Raw genomic sequence first — 18,530 nt, 5'->3', positions numbered from 1 at the left:
TCATTATATTTTTTTTTTCTAGGAATAAAACTAAACAAAACAATATCTTTTTAAGGATCAAACAATTAATAAGAAGCATTTCTACAAGAGTTGTTAAAACTAAACATATTGGAGATTCCCTACAAAGTGCTCATCCCTTTTTCTAGTTGTATTCAAGAGTTTGGAATTAGAAAGAGCCAAAATTTAATGGGAAAAAAATGTCAATAAGGATAACAAAATTTTTGGATTAATTGAAACAGACAAAACGTGGGAGTTATAGTGACAAACTCACCCAAACGGTCATTTGGCCATTAAAATATTTGTCATGATTGAATATAAGTCAGATACGACTCATTCAAAAAAAAAAAAAAAACGATTTTCTTCCTAATCGTGCTAAAACATACAAATACTTTGATATATAATCCATACAAAAATGTTATATTCATTTTTAATCCATTTCAATCGATAAAAATCTTACACGAATCAATTGACCCAAAACAGGTGATCTCATTGGTAAAACGACTCTCAATTTGGATACATTATTAGTATATACTTTTTAAATTTGAGGGAGGAAGGATTTCTCAATCTATAAATAAGCCTCTGTAATGTAATCTAACACGATTAGAAAAAAAAATCAAAAATCATGACCACGAGGAATTTTATAAAAAATAAAAATAAAAATGAAAAGAGTCGTGTATTCGTTCATGACAAATAGTTTATATTCTAAATCCAAACTATAGTCATTTTTTAAAATCGCCCCGTCTAAATACCCTGTAGCTTAATATTTTTCACATAAAACAATTGAGAGAATATGACCATATAGCATAAATTATGGCTCTTCTCCACAAGAAACAGAGAAAAGAGAGGATGTTTTTTTTTCAAAACTCATTGGTATCTCTGTATTTTCTTAACTTTATACAAACTAAGACGTAGTTACAATGTTATGTTTCCTCCAAATGATGCAGCATTCTGCATTTAAAATTAGTCCATGATCTAACAGAAAATGTCTAGTGTTTTCATTCACTAGATATTGGGACTCAGACTAAATTACAGCTACATCACCCTAGTCCCCTAGTGCAACTTTTTGAGCTTCAGTATAAATACAAAAAACAGAAGCAATATGCAAAAGAATAGGAAAGAAAAACCAGGAGTTGAATGCTGTACATCGCGTAACTATCAGTAGGCCGCTACTTATTTTGTTGTATGTTGAGCTGTCTCGACGTATTGCTCTGCAAGTTTCTTAATTTTATCTCCTTCCTTTATGAGAAAATTAGCATTTTTGTCCTTTGGGTGATACTTCATGACTTTCTCAGTAGTTTTGTCCACAGCCCACCTGTATTGATCAACAGAGATCACACCACTCTTGCACAGTGGTCTGATGTGCTCCTTCACGTATGCTTTGACCTGCCCGAATATCATTTAATTAGAACAAACATTCCAGAAAGATATCGACAAAGCATGCAACATGAGTTTTAAGTACTCAGACTACTTTCAACTCCACTGGAAGAAAAAACATGGGAATATTCCCCTTAACCCTGATAAATACGAAAGTAAGTGCTCATTTAGTACCTTCATTGATACAGAGCTATTGCTGGCTGATTCCTTGTCAGCAGAAGATTTTGATTTCTTGTTGATTTGTAGGTTTTCACTTTTGGAAAGCTTGTTTGGTGAGTTTGGGCATTTGGAAGCAGTAGAGCTGCTACCATTTCCCTGTTCTGAGGACTCTGAAGCCTGTTTGGATTCATCAACTCCATTGCTTTGTTGAACTTCATTGTCCATAGCCAGTTCATCAAGCTTGACTGATGCCATCTCGGGGTACTTCTCAATCAGCAGTTCTTTATCTGGTCCGTACAACTCTTCAAAGTCTACAACAGAGAGGTCTTCATCTATAGGGGAACTATGACCAAGGCAATTTTCTGTCTGGTCAGCTGCAGTTGACCTTCCAACCACACCACTTGTTTCGCACCCACTCAACGAAGATGTGTCTACAGGACCTTCAAGAATGTCCTGTTTTTCAAGATTTTGAAGTTCCAAAGCGCCATCAGTTCCCACAGGGTTGATTGTGGAGAAGACAACTTTCAATTTAGATTCTTCTGGTTGCAGCACAGAGATCATTGAAGTTCCGGCACCAGAAAATTCATCATCCTCCAAATTATATTCAAAATCCCCGTATATATCAAGTTCTGGAGGATCATCCACTTCAAACACATTCTCTGGCCCATGATCTTCAACTTCTTTTGATATGCAACTTTCCTCTTTGGCTTCCTCCAGGGCGCAACTTGGACTATTTGGAGGTGAATCAGACAAAAGTCCTGCATTTCTTAGCGCTTCATTGACTGCTGGATCAGAAAAATGGACATCGCTTACTTCATCGGATGAGTTGGTTAGAACTAAATTTTGGCAAGGACTTGGCTCTGCAACACCAACATTACTGGCATTGTCTGATCTGCGCAGTTCTTGTGAGCAGAAGTTTATATATACTAGTTTGCTATTAGACCTATCAGCAACCTCCTTTTCAATATTAACCGCGTCTGCAATTGCCAATTCTGTTTCTGCTGTTCTGCGCATAACTGACAGATTTGTCTTCTTTAGAAGGTGCTCAGTGAGACGGTGAAGTTGAGCCTGAGTGAAAAAAAACAGTGGAAAAAGTTTGATAAATGATATATAACCAAGATGATTGATTTCCTGTGGTTATAGGAGAACAAAGAAATCCCCTGAAGTGAAGCTATATACTGATTAAAGACGGAAAACATTCTATAAGGAAAAAATCCCCTATGATTAATATCTATTTATATTATAGAGGGAAAAAATGCACTATTTTTTGAGAAAGGTAACATGTAATAAAAATGCTGCACCATTCATCTCCAGGTTTATCGATCTGCAATCCAATAAACAACATAGGGATTTTGATATGTCATTATTCTGTATTGTTCCAATGCTACCCAAAGTGATAAGACTTCGAACAGATCTTATTATGACATGCGAAGGACAAACGAGGGTCAATCAACATATGGAATAGATGCTGGTGGATTTGTGGTGATAATAGAGATCTAGTGTGAGAACGATTAGCTACCTAAGATAGTATAGCTATCTCCTAGGAATTCAGGGTTCTTCACTAAATTTGAGAATCAAAGACCAAATTAGGATACAAAATACAGAGACATGTTTCAAAATATTGCTTTCAGTAGAAAATGTCTTGCTGCTTCAATAGAGTGTAAAGAAGACGGAAAAAACCAAGAAAAAGAAGTGTTGTGAATTTTCCGGCATTAAGCGGAACAGTTTTTATTTCATGTTGTCTCATTCAAGACAAAGCCAATGGGTGACAAGACGTGCGTCTTAATGTTTTGGTGTCTGAACTGGAGCTATCTGTGGAAGGTGAAACTCTCAACCTGCTTTTCACCTAACTCCAGCACTAAATACACCTCCACCTCCGCGTAGGAGTGAGCCTCAAATATGTAGCTAAGGAAATATAGCGATGGTCTGATGGCTAATGGAGGTGGTTATCGGTAGTGATTAGTGGATGCAATGATGGTTGGTGATGATGATCATGAATGGTGGTTATTGGTAGTGACGACTGACAGGTGATTGGTGGTGGCAATAGTTGTCGCTGAGGATGGTGGTGGTGGGAGATGGTGATTTGCGGTGATGGTGGTTGTGGGCGAACGGTGAAAGTAGACATCTTAATGATAATAAAAGACTTTGTTATAGATCTTAATCATTCATATCTATTCAAACCCAACCCATTAAGTGCTTGTGAATTTAAAATAAATACACTTAATGATTAAGATGCAGACCTTAAAAAAACAGACTTAATGAATTAAGATTAATACCTTCATTAAGGGCAAACAAATCAGGCCTTACTCTAACATTCTAACAGCTTGAATATCACAGACAATAGAATAACAAAATTGTCACCCTGAGGAACGAGTAACTTGGAAAAGACTTTAAAATGAAAAGGACAGTGCTTACCAGCCTGACGGACATGGGGATTTTATTATGACGACTGGGTGCCAAAGCTGGCCGCATGTCTTTCGGTAGCTGAGCCTGCTCAAAAGTTTAGAAAGAAGAAATGATCAGATGCAGAACAATAGGCAGCAAACAAATGGTACAGAAGGAAAAAAATGTTAACACACCAGCAAAGGATAATTATTTTTCAGCACTGCACTGTCCTCTTCATTTTCCAGGGTTCCACTCTTGCTTGTTGCTGCTGTTTTTCTTGCAAGAACCTCTAGGGCCCACTTCTTCTTATCACTCCTTGTATTGTCACATTTTACAGTTATTTCCTCCTTGGTAGACAATTTCAAACCACTTGAGGTAGATGTAGACGGCCTATCAGTGCCTTTGATTGGAAGTACATTTCTGGTAATATCAGCCTTAGTGGTCGGGACACTTGTCTTGGCCCCCTTGATTTCCAAGGAAGAAGCCACCACCAGAGAAGCCACATGTGCACGTGGAACTATATTGGATGGACTAGGAAAAGATGTTGCTGAAGTGTATGATGTTGAACCATTTTCTTTGTTTTCATTAGCTACAACAGTAAGGGTAGAGACAGGCTTGATATCCTCCTTTCTTGGGAAAACCGAATTATCTGCTAAATATAGCCTTGAAAGAATGGAAGACTTTTCTTCCCCTTCATTCACAGGCGTTGTAGCTGCATTCTCTGAATCATCTCTCAGGAGGTCAAGAACCGACTTCAATGTCTGAATCTTCTCAGGCTTTGACATATTTGAGCATCTGTATTTCCAAAATTCTACTTCACAATCACGAGTCCATGCTCGCCGTCGTCTTCCTCCAATACCATAAATTTTTTTGGTTAGGTTTTCACGTACTTTTCCCTTCTGCAACAGTGACCTCTTTGCCTTCAGATCCACCAAAGGCTTCTTAGTTTCAGGTGTAGATCCTGTGACAACAGCTCTAAAAGCAGTCAGAAGTTTTGGGTCAAGCTGGTTTTCCCCTTTATCCCCATAAGACTTGTTACGAACAGCTTCTCTAATTTCTTTCCTTAGATTTTCAACTAGCACTGATGAGTCCTCATCACCAGTTCTCCGCATGATCTTTTTAACCCTCAAGCGAGCTGCACTTTCTTTTTGTATAGAGGACATTCCATCCTGGTTGCTATGAGCAAGCTTCTTCAAAATTTTACGACCTGTTCCTTTAACTATATCCATAATGTCAGAGCTAAGATCTTTATTTTCAGGTTTACATTTCAGTTTCTTGTCCTTCGGGATGATTACTCGAGGTTTATCGGAGTTGTCTGAAGCAGATACTGGAGTTTGGTCCTTTGCATTAATTTGCTCAGTGCTTCCCTCAATTTTAACTCTCTTCAAATCATAAGCAAGCTCAGCTTTGGCTCTAATGCCTCCATTATCGGCATTTCTGCATTCACTATCAGGACTATAAGCAATTTTAATTGAAATGAAAGGACAAAAGCAAACTTAATAAAGAATGTCGCAGCTGTTGAATATTTGGTTCTACCAGGTTTCAGATAGAATGATAGTAGTTATTTAGAGAGCTTAACTTCTATAGCACTTGATGATAATTACTCCCTCCGTCCGGAATTGTTTGTCATGGTTTCTATTTTTTGAGTCAAACTATAAAAACTTTGACTAACATTTTAAGATGTATTTTTTCATCATTTTAATATGCAAAAAATTGTAATTTATAGTACTTTTATATAGTTTTAGAATATCTAATTTTTTTGCTTCAAATATCGAATTAATGTGATCCAATTTACCTTTGAAAATTAGTCAAATTGACTTTCGATAAGCGCAACATGACAAACAATTCCGGACGGAGGGAGTATATCTCAACAAGACTAGCTTACCACGACAACAACATAGACTAGTGATAGCTTCTAATGACTCATGCTTCATAGGATCATATTGTATTTGAAACCCAATACAGATGAATATTGGGAAACTGGAAAGAAACATTGAATCATTTTCAAAAATTGATTAGGTGAATAAATTTGGAATAGTGAAATACCAGATTAGGCAATTAAGATCTATCAGTGTGCAAGAAGTTTCAAAAAGAAGTCCAGGTCATTAGAAAGAATCCCTAGTCAGGTCCCTGAAGAGTCTGAGCCTTTTCAACCAATAAATAGGACTTGACATGCCTTTATCACTTGCAGAAAGAAAAAATGAAGTCCCAACCAGTACAAAGAAAAAGAAAGGCATATTCGCATCAGTGGACAACTATGTCATCCAACTTTGAGTGAGCACAAGTAAGCACTTAAACTTGTATAGAATTGAACAAGTAGACACACGTGTCCGACATGGCATAATACACATAGGACGCCACATAAGACACAATTTCCATGTAGGACGAATTTGTTCAATTTTATACAAGTGTCGACTTGTGCACACCCAAAACTAAAGGTCATAGTTGCCAGCTAAAGCCAAGTTAAGGGTCATGTTTATGTATTATGCCACAAAGAAAATAAAATATGCAACTAGCAGGCGTGTTTCATTTGGAAATATCTAGATGTTTAAATGTACTGATCACAATAAATATGAGGATGCATTACAATTCGATGTCTATCCATAGTTTCTCTGTCTTACATAGAAATAATAATATCAAAGTTGTTCAGTAACTTCAGTCACATGGAACATCACAATTTTACTAATATGTGTTCCAGGGACAAATCCAGCTCCAGGAGAGTCATGCCAAATGATGCACAACTAGTAGCCCACATGTTTTATCAATAAGTCACTGACAACTGAGCTTAAGCCACTTAAAGAAACCATGTAAAACAAAGATCATCACAAAGGATGTTACAACTTTGTGAGATAGATGCTAGCATCAGGATTTAAACCTTAAGATAATCAGAAAAAAATGATCCTATATAAATCAAATGAAGAGGTTTGATTGCATAATACCTGTTTTCTCTTCGCTTTCTCTTTGCACAGGAGGCCACAACCTTTTCCTCGTTCTTATCAGGCATCACTTTTTCACCTGACACATCAACAGGAAACACTTCAGAGAAGAAAAACATGCAAGCATGTATGTACATCTCAAATATAGTTCATAACGAACTAACAGTTTTCAGGAAGCAACAATGGTCATCCAATATTTGTAAAAGTTGTCTTCTACGGACTGCAGTCATATACCTGGACAAAGGCATTCTGATGTATTCTTCAGTAGGGCAGCTTGAAGTACTTGATCTCCAGCTACCATCATATTTGTAACGTCTACTGGAGATGCATAGAACATTAATAGCTTAGCTATTTTATCTGCCCCAGCTTAAGATAGATCTCCAATCCAAAGGAACAAAAGAAATTCCTGAAACATTGTAAGCATACCAGTAGATGCTGAACATGAGTTCTCAGACAATCCCAGATGAAGATCTAGATTTGGTTGAATCAGTTCATTACACAAGTCTGTCGATGCATCAGACTTCACACCCACAGGGGTAGCAGGCTGCGCAGAATCTGGACATTCATTTTGTCGCAAGGACAGTTCTATACTGGAAGTATCAGGAACAGGATCAGGGACCAAAATGCCAGTATTTATAGCCTCTTTAGTATCTAGATTTGAAAGTTTTCTGCCTGGTATTTCACCCTGATTGTTCCTCTCAACAATTGAGACGACAACAGCCGTCTCACCAGCATCAGCAATAGATACAGACACTTTCCCTGAAAAAGAAGCCTCAAGCAAACAGTTATTGCTGGCATTTTCTGGACCTAACTTCTTGTAAGGTGCTGACTTTTCGGGTAGCTTGTCAACACATCTGCACAGTCGGATAACAATAAGAATTATGTTAGAACCACACCAGGTGCTCAAGATGAAAATATCAACTTACCTCAATCCAAAGATACATTGACTAATAGAAGTCTATGTCGAAGGCATTTTAAGAAGGAACTTTTTAGAGGTGGTGGTATCTTATGCAAATTACACATTTTATGTACAATTCTGAGCAAGAAAATAGATCCTAACCAATCCTGAAAATGCTAGACATGTTATATGTCTAGACTTGTAAAAATACATTCAATCTGAGGACTTGTAAGGAATTTTAATTGAAGGATCTACAAGTTGGTAATTCGAGATAGCGAAACCAATGACAATACATCCAAAAAATTAATTTTCTGTCTAGCATAATGTGAAGTCACCTTTATGAGTTTTTGTTCTTCCATGAAAAAACAGATTGGGTTGATCTGAAGGGCCAAATTGACTAAAATATCAGCTTCATCTGTTTAATTTCATTATACATAAACTCTTGTAGAAGCTGTTTTGGCTAGAGAAATTCACAAGCTAAAAGGGGTACAGCACAATCTTCTACCTCCCTTTATAAAGGAGAACTTGTTCAATCTACATCATAGCATCCAACACTTCGTGAAAGATCCATGTCTTGATATAACAAACAATATGCTAAAGTTTACTCCTTTGATGAACTTGAGAATGCACTATTATATAAAATAGAATGAAAAGATTGTAAAACTCTGTTATTCCCTCAAACAAGGTTGGACATTCTTAGTAAATTAAAAAGACTATACAAACTATATGATAGGAAGCCATCTCTAACATATATAGTGTATCTTTTCAGAGAGATGACAGTCCAACAAATTTGTAGGTCTCATGAGGCTAATTCACTGGAATTTAAGATTCAAAAGAAAACTGCAGGATTGGGAGATAGACGAATTTCATAATTTGGTCGAGATGCTCTATGGGTTGGACACACCAAACAATAAATGTTGAGAACCATATTTTGGTGTAGGTTCTCTTCTTTTTGGTATACTGCGTGTATACAGGGTTTCCCCAATTGTTAGTAATATACTTTACCTTATTCAAAAAATATAAACTACAAATTATGATTTTAGGCATGATTACAAACCCTAACCAACTATAAGTATCCTAGGCCTAATTGCAGCAATTAAATACAAATCATCATAATATTTGTGTAGTCTCAAAAAAACACATGTGGCTGCTAAATACACATATAAACAACGAATGTGGAACTAAATATTCATGTTTGCTTACCTTGGGCATAGCCATGTACTTTCAGAAGTGTCCTCAGGGTCAAATCCAACACAAAAGGCATGATACCTACTCAAAGATATGCAAAGAATCAATCAGAGAAGAAACCCTTGAAAAAAAGCAGGGAAAGTAAGAACTTCAGCTGCATGAAGCACTTCCTAAGTTTAAGTATACAGTCGCAGAAAAGTAAAGGAGAACCCCACTGCTGGAGAAAGTGATAACATCATTTAGATGATACATAAGCAGGCTTTTAGATGGGTCTGTCTCTGTTACCATCCTAATCAAAATAGATGTGCTAGGTCATGAGATTAGGATTCCCCGACACAATATGAGGATACAACAGTCCACTCCAGCAACCAATGTGGAACAGTCTAACATAGGCAACAAGAATATCCATTTGGGTACCTTGTGCAAGTCAAAGTAGGCCAGATTTTGAGATGGATGGAGTAAACTATTGTAGAACATGTAAAATATTTCAAGAAATTCCACAATAAAGAGTATGACTGGCGAAGCCCATGCAGTACTTCTCAAGCTCTCATCAAATGCGCCATGTTGCGCTTATACCATCCATCTGTAGATCACCCTCTTTACTGCATCTTAGGTCCATAACTATGATGTTATCAATTTTATACAAACCTTCTGAATACATCACAACATTCTGTTCCATCAGTGCTTCGTATATACACAGAGGCACCCATTCTTTCAACAGGCAATGAGGAAAACAGAGAAGGAAAACAAAAATAACATAGGGCTGCATTCATCTTTCCACATAAACCAGAACATAGAATTAATCAACTTATCAGTTGGCAATTATTTTACAAAAGAAGTCAATATTAGAGTAAGAAAATTGATTACCATACCATAGATCACATGAATCACAAGCAATTGACGTATCAAGATTCAGATCTCCTTCATTTGTAACTGATCCAGCTCGAACTTTGCAGCCATCTCCATCCAAGCAGACAACTGCCTAGAAAAGACAAAGCATAGTAATTACAGACAAAAAGTTCATTTCCGAGATAAGAACGCAATATGACAAAAATAGTCACCGAAACCCCAAAAATCGACAAGATTTCAATGATTTCCAAGAAGAGACAACCACTACTAGCAAAACTCTGTTTGTTAATATACAAGAATCATAATGATATGACGGCAATGAATGCCATAAGAAATATAATCTTAGTTTTTCTAACCTTTAAACTATTACATTCACCTAATAGAGTTCTGTTCTAGTGTAAGAAGTCAATTGCTAGCATGGGAAAACGAAATGAGAACAGATAGTATGTTGCATGACAAAGAAGTGAAGAACTAACACCGCTTTACAAGAGAAAAAACTAGGATTTGGATTAAGGGTAAAAACAGAACCAAGGAGGCTATTTCACGAGTAATTTATTATGTGCAAGGAAAACTCTGAGTTGATCAAAAGAAAGTCATCAGATTTCACAATGTATTTAATTTTTATGTCAGGCTATACAGGTATGGCTCCCTCAGAGATTTGGCCTTGGTGCGCCAGTAGATAAGGTGGACAACAACCATTCACAGTCAATGGAACATGTTAACTCACATTCTCGTCGATATAGTATGATGGGAATGAAAGAGTATTAGTCTTCCCTTCAATGGACCAATCATCATCTCTGCAAGGATCAGAGAGTTAATCTCAATAGTAATTGCTTGCAATTCACTAGTAGATAATAAATCAAGCCACTGCTAGAGAATGAGCACTATTAAATTAAACTTTTCAGAAGATATACATGATATAAGATTGAAGATCTGTACTGCAAGAAGAAAATATCTTTTTTGGACAATGTATCTCAGAAGAAATATTATGACGTTAAATTTTAAAACTGGACTATGGCTAGAAGCTTTCACCATTTCCATACTGGCATACTCAACAACATTGAACCTCAAGATCCAAACTTTTCAAACTAAGGAGGAACACTAAATGACACAAGAACCTGGAAGAGCAATTCAAATAGCAAGTACCAGAATAAATTGCAGTAAATCTAAAAAGTTCAGCATCAGCTTCAAAAAGAAAGTTGAAATTTCTGATGATAGTGAAAAGTCATCTGCAAGTGTACATTTGCAGCATCATACGAGCTGCAAATATGCAGCCTTATGGAAGTGTTTGGAACACACCGTCATATGCCATTAGCAAAGACCAAAGCATGCACACAGAAAGAGCTTATAAGTAGATCTTTGTAGTGTTCCAGATCATCATTAGCTCACTGTGTACAATCATGAAGCACAAGAAAAGGGCCTACACAAACTGTAGAACATCTTTGGTGTCCGTTTTGAGGAGAGAGGAATTGTGCAAATCTTAAGGATTCGCAAAAAGGTTTTAAATTTCACTTGTGATTGCCGACTATTTCCTCTGAACCAGCACAACTGAGGCTTTCTTCAGTTCTCACATTTGTGGAGAAATATACAGATGGGGCCTTCAGCATTTGCAAAAAGATGCAAAAAAATTCACTTTTAATTACCATGTGATTTCCTTTGAACCAACACAACTGAGGCTTTCGAGTTCTCACATCTGTGGAGAAATACATAGGTAGTGCTTACAAGGATTTCAAAAAGATATTTCACTTGTGATTGCCAAGTCATTTACTTTAAACCAGCCAAACTGAGGCTTTCTCAGATTCTCTCATTTTGGCTTTATTTCTCTAAAGTTCTTCGCATTTTCCTTATTTTTGGCTAGTATATCTACATTCCAAGTTGTTCAATCTTACAAATCTAACAATTTCAAGATCACACATTCACTGACAGCCCTCCTTTGGGTGTTGTATCTTACATCAAGTGTAGAGTTGCAGATAGTGGTTCTGCCAATTAGATGGTTCTCTTTTCTTTTCTCCAATCAAATTAACAAATAATGAATTTAACTGAATCTTTCTTTTCAGTAATGGATATACCATCACTGAAAGATGTAGTGGACTGACATAAGTTTGATAAAGAAACAAACACGACAACTATACCTGGTATATAAATCCTCATCAGTCTGGCTGCCCCCTATAGTATCATATACCTTCACGAAAATTGGTAAGAATTAATTGGGCTCCTTGAAGATCTTATAATATAATTTTACGGAATGTCCTGGCAACAAAACTTTGTTCGTCTTCATAAAAAAAAAATGGACTAAAGTAAAATAGCATAGCTCACGGAGTGAACACAAAGCTGTGGGAGAACATATGGAAGAACCAAGCCCCCACCAAAATAAATTGTGGTCAAAAAGGCTTGCCTCACACAAGAAGTACTTCAAAAGAAAGGAAGGACAGTAGTGACCAGATGCTTTTTGTGTAATGAAACTGGGGAGACCAACAATCACCTCTTCCTACATTGTAAAGTCACTGCTCAACGATGGCATATGTTTCTTCTCTCTCACCAAGACTGTATGGACAGTGCCTGAGCATACAGCTGAGTTGGATCACAAGAAGGGGGAGCAAGGGTCGGAAGAAATGGTGGAGGATAATCCCATCCGGCATATGGTGGTCAGTGTGGAGGAGAGAAATGGGAGATGCTTTGGAGACGAATCAAAGTCCATCCATGTTGTGAAAGGGACCTATCTGTCCACACTGTTTTTGGTGTGAAGGAAATTGTATAGAGGAAACAGAAGATCTTGTAGATTTCATAGGCTCTCTGTAATCTAGATTCTATTTTTACTTCCCCTTGTAACACTTTTGGAGGTAGCCAGCATTCTTTAATGCTGAGGAATACAACAATACCATTTTTTAAAAAAAAAAAGATACAAAAATTTCAGAATGACTTAAGATGGGAGAAAAACTCAGAACCATCAGCAAAGAAAGAGCAAGTGCTTAACATTACTAATTTCAAAAAAAAAAAAAAGAGCAAGTAGATAAGGATGAGACTAAGACACTCTTGAATGCATTAATGAATTGAGAAAGAAGATAAAAACAATGTGAAGCAGCCCCAATAGATCCAATTACTTACAGGCACACAAGTGATTAATTGAAATTCGCTCTGGCAAAGTGGGCATAAGTTTGTGATGGTAGCCCAGTTGTCAATGCATGTAAAACAAAACCTGAAATTTAAATGACGAGTTAGGGTCATTATTTGTAACTGTGAAAGCAGCTAGTAGAGGATGGATAAAAGTCAAAATTTGACACGTTCATCTCAGAAATGTCCACATTCACAGATGTTCACTAAAGCCTTCCTATGTTACGGAGGTATGGTAACTGGCTCCACGATATCACAACTCATCATAAGCGCTAACAGAAGATGAAGATAAAAGTCATGGAACTGGTAATTTGCACAATTTTGGCGATGTGTTACCATAAGCAAAATAAATATCAGTGTCACGTAAACAACAAGACCGATCAAGAATACAGCTGATTTGGAGAGTGAAACTATGCTGAAAGTCATAGTTTAGATAAACAATGAAACGTCACAACTGAACTATTCTGCAAAACGTCTACTCCAAGAGAACAAACCATAACTAACACCCAAGAAAAAAATCCATGTGTGCTGTCAAGCATAGAAATTTCTGAACTGAACTCCACATACTGTTACAGACATATAGACGGAGTATGCTGAAAAGATGTCACATCAAGAGTGACTAATAAAAATTAATAAACTTAGGGATGTCGTGAAGGGAAAGGGTTGAGTATGGATTGCAATACGAGATGAGTAAGTCAACTAACTGCGCTTCAGGGAAAGAGGAAAGAGCACAACACATAACAGGAAAAAAGTGAGAAGCCAATGGTCTCTCAAAAATAAAAATGCACTGAACATCCATTTCTGTCTAATTATAGTCGCACAGAGTGATGAAGTAGGCCAAATAAGGTTTAGTTAATTACCAGTGTTGACAGCAGTCTAGAACTCCTCTATCAATGACAACATCCATACATATCCCACATCTTTCACCATCTAAAGTTGAATAATCCTGCAATGAAATCCCTATATGCTTCAATATAATCTTAGATTCAGAAATTAACTCATTAGGACATTAGCTATTAGACTACATAGTCTGGCTCATCTACCATCATTTTTGAACATATTTAAGACGGTATTCAATTCTCCTTCCAAGAGTTTGAACACCATCTTCTTCAAGTTTCTGATTTTGAACACGTAATACAAAAAGAAAATATTAATCCGTGAATTGTACTTCATAAGTTAGTCATTGGGGGTTTAATTTGAACATTATTAATGCATACACACTGCAAGCAAACTTGTATGAGGAGTATAAGAAGAACTTTTGGGAGGTTTTGGATGAGCTGGTGAGAGGTATACGGCATGCTGATAAGCTGTCAGAGGAGGAGATTTCAATGGACACATCAGGCCAACTCCGAGGGTTATGATGATGTACACGGAGGCTTTGGTTTTGGGGATAGGAACGAAGAAGAAGTCCCACTCCTGGATGGCGTACTGTTGGGTTGGTGATAGCCAATTCAAGTTTCCCAAAGGAGGAGGATACTTGGACACCTTCCGTAGTACGGTGAGTAAGACTCATATAGACTATGTGCTCCTTAGGAAAGGTGATAAAAGACTTTGTGAAGACAGTAAGGTTATCCCAAGTGAGAATTTTATCACCCAAAATGATCTCCCAGGTCCTAGTGATGGATTTGAAGATCAAGAAAGAGAGGAAGAAGAGGGTTGTGCATGACTGACCAAAGATCAAATAGGGCAGCCTGACTATGACCAGTGCCCTGGAGATGAGAGAGAAGTTGATGCGTATGGGGACTTGGGAAGCAGTGTGGATGCAGGCAGTATGTGGGATAGGACTGCTAGATGCATTAGGCAAGCGGCTAGAGAGGTCTTGGGGTCAAGAGAGGTCATTTTGGTCGGCATCCAGGGACTAGTAGTGGAATGAAGAAATCCAAGTAAAGGTTGAGACAAAGTGATGTATGCGAAGTTGGTGGAAAGTAAAGACCGTGAGGAAGAACGGATGAATAGGGAAAGGTATAAGATGGTGAGGAAGAAGACTAAGTTATCGGTTATGGAAGCAAAAACGGCAACTTTTGAATGCTGGTATGTAGAATAGGAGGACAAGGGCGGGGATAAGAAGTTGTACAAGCTAGCCAAGGCTAGAGAGAGAAATGAGAGGTAATCTACACCAAGTGAAGGGCATCAAGGATGGAGACGGCAAAGTATTGGAAAAGGAGGCACTCATTAACGGAGATGACAGTTATACTTCCATGAACTCTTGAAGAAAAAAAGGGGGGGCAAAGGCATTGTAGGAGTTAGATCACTCAGAGAGGCATTGCGGTTGAAGGTATTGTAGCCTTGTAGGTGACTAGGTGTATTAAGGTTTAGGAGGTTAAGGGTATTCTGGAAGAGCGTAGGCAGGGCAATTAAGAATAGTTGATAACAGTTGTTTAATGTCATTCTCAAGACGGTGAAGATGCCTGAAGAATGGAAATGGAGTACAATGATTCAGTTGTACAAGAATAAGGGTGACATTTAGAATTGCAACAACTATAGGAGTATCTAGCTATTAAGTCACACTATGAAGGTTTGAGACAGGGTGGTGGAGATGAGGATGAGGAGGGACGTGACAATTTCTGAAAATTAGTTTGGATTCATGTCGGACGCAACTGCAGAAGTCATTCATCTAGTAAGGAGACTGGTGTATCAATATAAGGCTCCATAAAGGCTTATGCCAAATTTCCAAGGGAGATTCTTTGGAGTTGCTTAGAGGCTAGAGGTGTATCTACGATGTACACTAGGAGATCAAGGACATGTATGATGGACTCAAGGCTCAGGTAAGGACTGTGGGAGGAGACTCAAGAATACTCTGTTGTCTTGAAATATAGAGTTGAAATTTGAACTTGGAGCCTTAAGGTAAATTTGACCCCCCCCCTTTTCCCAACCCATTAAGTTATCATGTAGTCTTGTGTTTAGGGGATTCAAAATCTATATATGTACATAAAAAAATTACCTTACGTATACAATGTAATTTTTCGTCAAGGAGTTTCGAGTGAACACCCTCCCCTCCCCCTAGATCCACCCTTCGGATCAACTCCAAGCTCACTTTTTATTTGCCTTGGTGATGGATAGATTGACGAGATAAATTCACGATGAAGTGCAAGTTCAGTGACGTAATGCATCAAGCTAATGTGGAAGAAGGCTTGATATAAAGGTCATCCAAAAGAGAGGAATTTTCAAGCATCTTGGGTCTATTATCTAAGAGAAAGAGGAGATTAACGAGGATGTCACTCACCTTGTGTGATAAGAAGATGTCACCAAAACTTAACAGCAAGTTCTACAGAATGGTAATTAGACCAACTTTGAGGGGTATGGAATGGAAATGAGAATGTGTGGACATACATACCACGAGAGATAAGATTTCTGCTTTTTGTTTTTTTTTAGAAGGCAACAACTTGTATTCTATTCCAAGAAATCTAACCTGCCACAACATGTTATAGGTTTACTAATTACAAATGTAGGAGAGTATCAGGAAGATCTTCAACTCTATTAGCAAATTAACTAAGTTTCTAAAACATTCATAATTGATTCAACATCTTCCATATACTCCTATTTACACCAAAAATGAAACAAAACCAAACAATTCATCTTCATCTTGTGGATGTTCTTACTTTTGTTTTGGAAGCATTTGAGATTCATCTCTTTCCATTCAGACAACTAAATACAAAGGGGAATGATCTACCATCTTTATTTATGGTTAGAGATTTAGCCAAAGTTACTCTAAATCTTCAGGGACTGGACTATATTCATTGGCATCACCCAATACAAGCCCTTCAAATTGATGTACTCCACAAAAGGTTTGTCATCCTACAGTGATGAAAGAGGTGATTCATTGCTTCAGCCTCACAGGAAACATCTAGGACTCAGTTGGATATCCCTTTTCATGAAATTTTCCTGAGTCAAGACAACCTGCTTAGAAAGTAGCCAAGTGAAGCAGGACATTTTGAGAGGTATTTAAACTTTCCAAATAAGTGATCAGGTCCACAGGCTACTTGACAGTTAAAAGGCTTGAACTTATTATAAGCTTCCTTGATATTGAAATTGCCCTGGTGGTTGTGATGCCAAATCAGTTCTTCTTGAGAGGTAGATATTCCTTTGAATTGCTCTAAGATTCTAAAGAACTCTACTAATCTTTGGATCCTCTAAAATTCATATTTCATCCCTGATTTGAACATACTTCTACCATAGTGGTCATTTGCTGCTAAATCATAATGTAGATATCTGGGAAGAGAGCTTTTAAGGTGCCTTTTTTCTAACCAGCTATCCTCCCAGAAAGAGACCATGTCATTTCCAATTTTGGCCAACGGTTTCTGATGACTCTAGAATATAGGATTAGAAATGAGGATATCCGGCACAAGGTGGGAGCGGCTTCAGTGGAGGACAAGATGCGAGAGCGACGTTGAGATGGTTCGAGCATGTGAAGAGGAGATGCACGGATGCCCTAGCGCCTAGGTGTGAAAGGTTGCTTATTCATAGTTTCAAGCTATGTTGGTTGGACTCTTTAAAAATGTCAACGGGTGAGTGTCGAATTCTCCAAAAGTAGTGTATTTTTGGAGAATCTAGCAAGGCTGCAGCATCAAAGTGAAGAGTCTACGTAACCTAGGTTTCAAGAGCGGTAGAGATAGACCGACGAAGCATGGTGGAGAGGTGGAGAAGTGATTACACAGAACATGACGCGCTTTCAGCTTACCGAGGCCATAACCTTAGATGAGAGGGTGTGGAGGCCACGAATTATGATAGAAGGTTAATACATAGCAGTGTGTTGTACTGTTGTCCAATTCATATTAGTATTCGTAAACTCGTCATAGTATTGCTCTTGTAGTTTCTTGTCCTTTCATTTCTGGTACTATGTGTTGCTTCTTGTACCTTGATTCTAGTATTGTTTCATTGTAGCTTCCGTTCTGTTACTATCTGTTATTTTAGTTATTATATGTTCTTTCTTATTCTTCTGTTACTTCTTTTTTTACACTACTTTAGACTTATAATCCTTGAGCCGAGGTTCCATCAGAAACCATCTCTCTACTTAAACTACACTGGGTATATTGTTGTTGTTAAATTGTACTTCATTAGTATGAGCAAGTGATGACCCATTTGTGGTCTTATCAAGCTTTGGGGGAGAAACAACATGAACTCCTGAATATTTAGTTAGGCTAACTAACAGAAATTAAATACCCTTTTACTTTTTTAACCTAAACACAAGGATTTTATAGCAATACCAGTTAACAGGACCATGATAACCAAACTTACATCATTGATTTCATCAATGCAACAGTTTTCTTCTTCCATCATAGCCTCCGTGAACAATTCCATCTCCATAGCTCCGCATACACCTGGAAAAAAATTTCAAAAAATACATAAAAAGATAGAGATCGAAAAATTTGGAAACAAGTGTAACATACCTAGGGTTTAACCAATACTTTGGATCATTGAAACAATGAAACTGGGTGTGTATAGAGTGTTCATAATCGAAAATCTAAAGATGTACACTGAAAATTGAAGATCAAATTACCAAATTGTGGAAGCAGAAGTGAATTGCTGATTGTAATGAGGAAATTCGAAATTTTGTCAGAAACGGGTTAATCTGTAGTTAACCATGTCCATGTGAGGAAAATGACTATAACAATGGATAGGCCCACATTCTT

At 37.4% G+C, this 18,530-nt stretch overlaps 1 protein-coding gene across 8 annotated transcripts; it reads right to left on the bottom strand.

Moving 5' to 3' along the window:
* Nucleotides 1-912: 912 nt before the first annotated feature.
* LOC101262701 (uncharacterized protein At4g10930) lies at nt 913-18,530 on the bottom strand. 8 transcript variants are annotated; one of them, XM_010316208.4, is made up of 15 exons: nt 18,398-18,530; nt 18,136-18,218; nt 13,761-13,846; nt 12,895-12,985; nt 11,922-11,971; nt 10,517-10,586; nt 9,813-9,922; nt 8,956-9,021; nt 7,281-7,708; nt 7,089-7,172; nt 6,858-6,933; nt 4,113-5,364; nt 3,949-4,023; nt 1,549-2,601; nt 913-1,383 (listed from the first exon to the last, which is right to left on the bottom strand). In XM_010316208.4, exons 2-15 carry the CDS (start codon nt 18,202-18,204, stop codon nt 1,171-1,173), a joined length of 3,723 nt encoding a protein of 1,240 aa, XP_010314510.1. In that variant the 5' UTR covers nt 18,205-18,218; nt 18,398-18,530; the 3' UTR covers nt 913-1,170. The 8 variants fall into 8 exon arrangements, with proteins under 8 accessions (XP_010314510.1, XP_019067128.1, XP_019067127.1 ...); XM_019211583.3 differs by having other exon boundaries at nt 4,113-5,355; XM_019211582.3 differs by having other exon boundaries at nt 7,089-7,169.

Source organism: Solanum lycopersicum, chromosome 12 (genome assembly GCF_036512215.1).
Source record: "Solanum lycopersicum chromosome 12, SLM_r2.1".
Classification (NCBI taxonomy): domain Eukaryota; kingdom Viridiplantae; phylum Streptophyta; class Magnoliopsida; order Solanales; family Solanaceae; genus Solanum; species Solanum lycopersicum.
The sequence above is the reverse complement of the archived record's forward strand: the minus strand, read 5'-3'. Positions and strand labels throughout refer to the sequence as shown.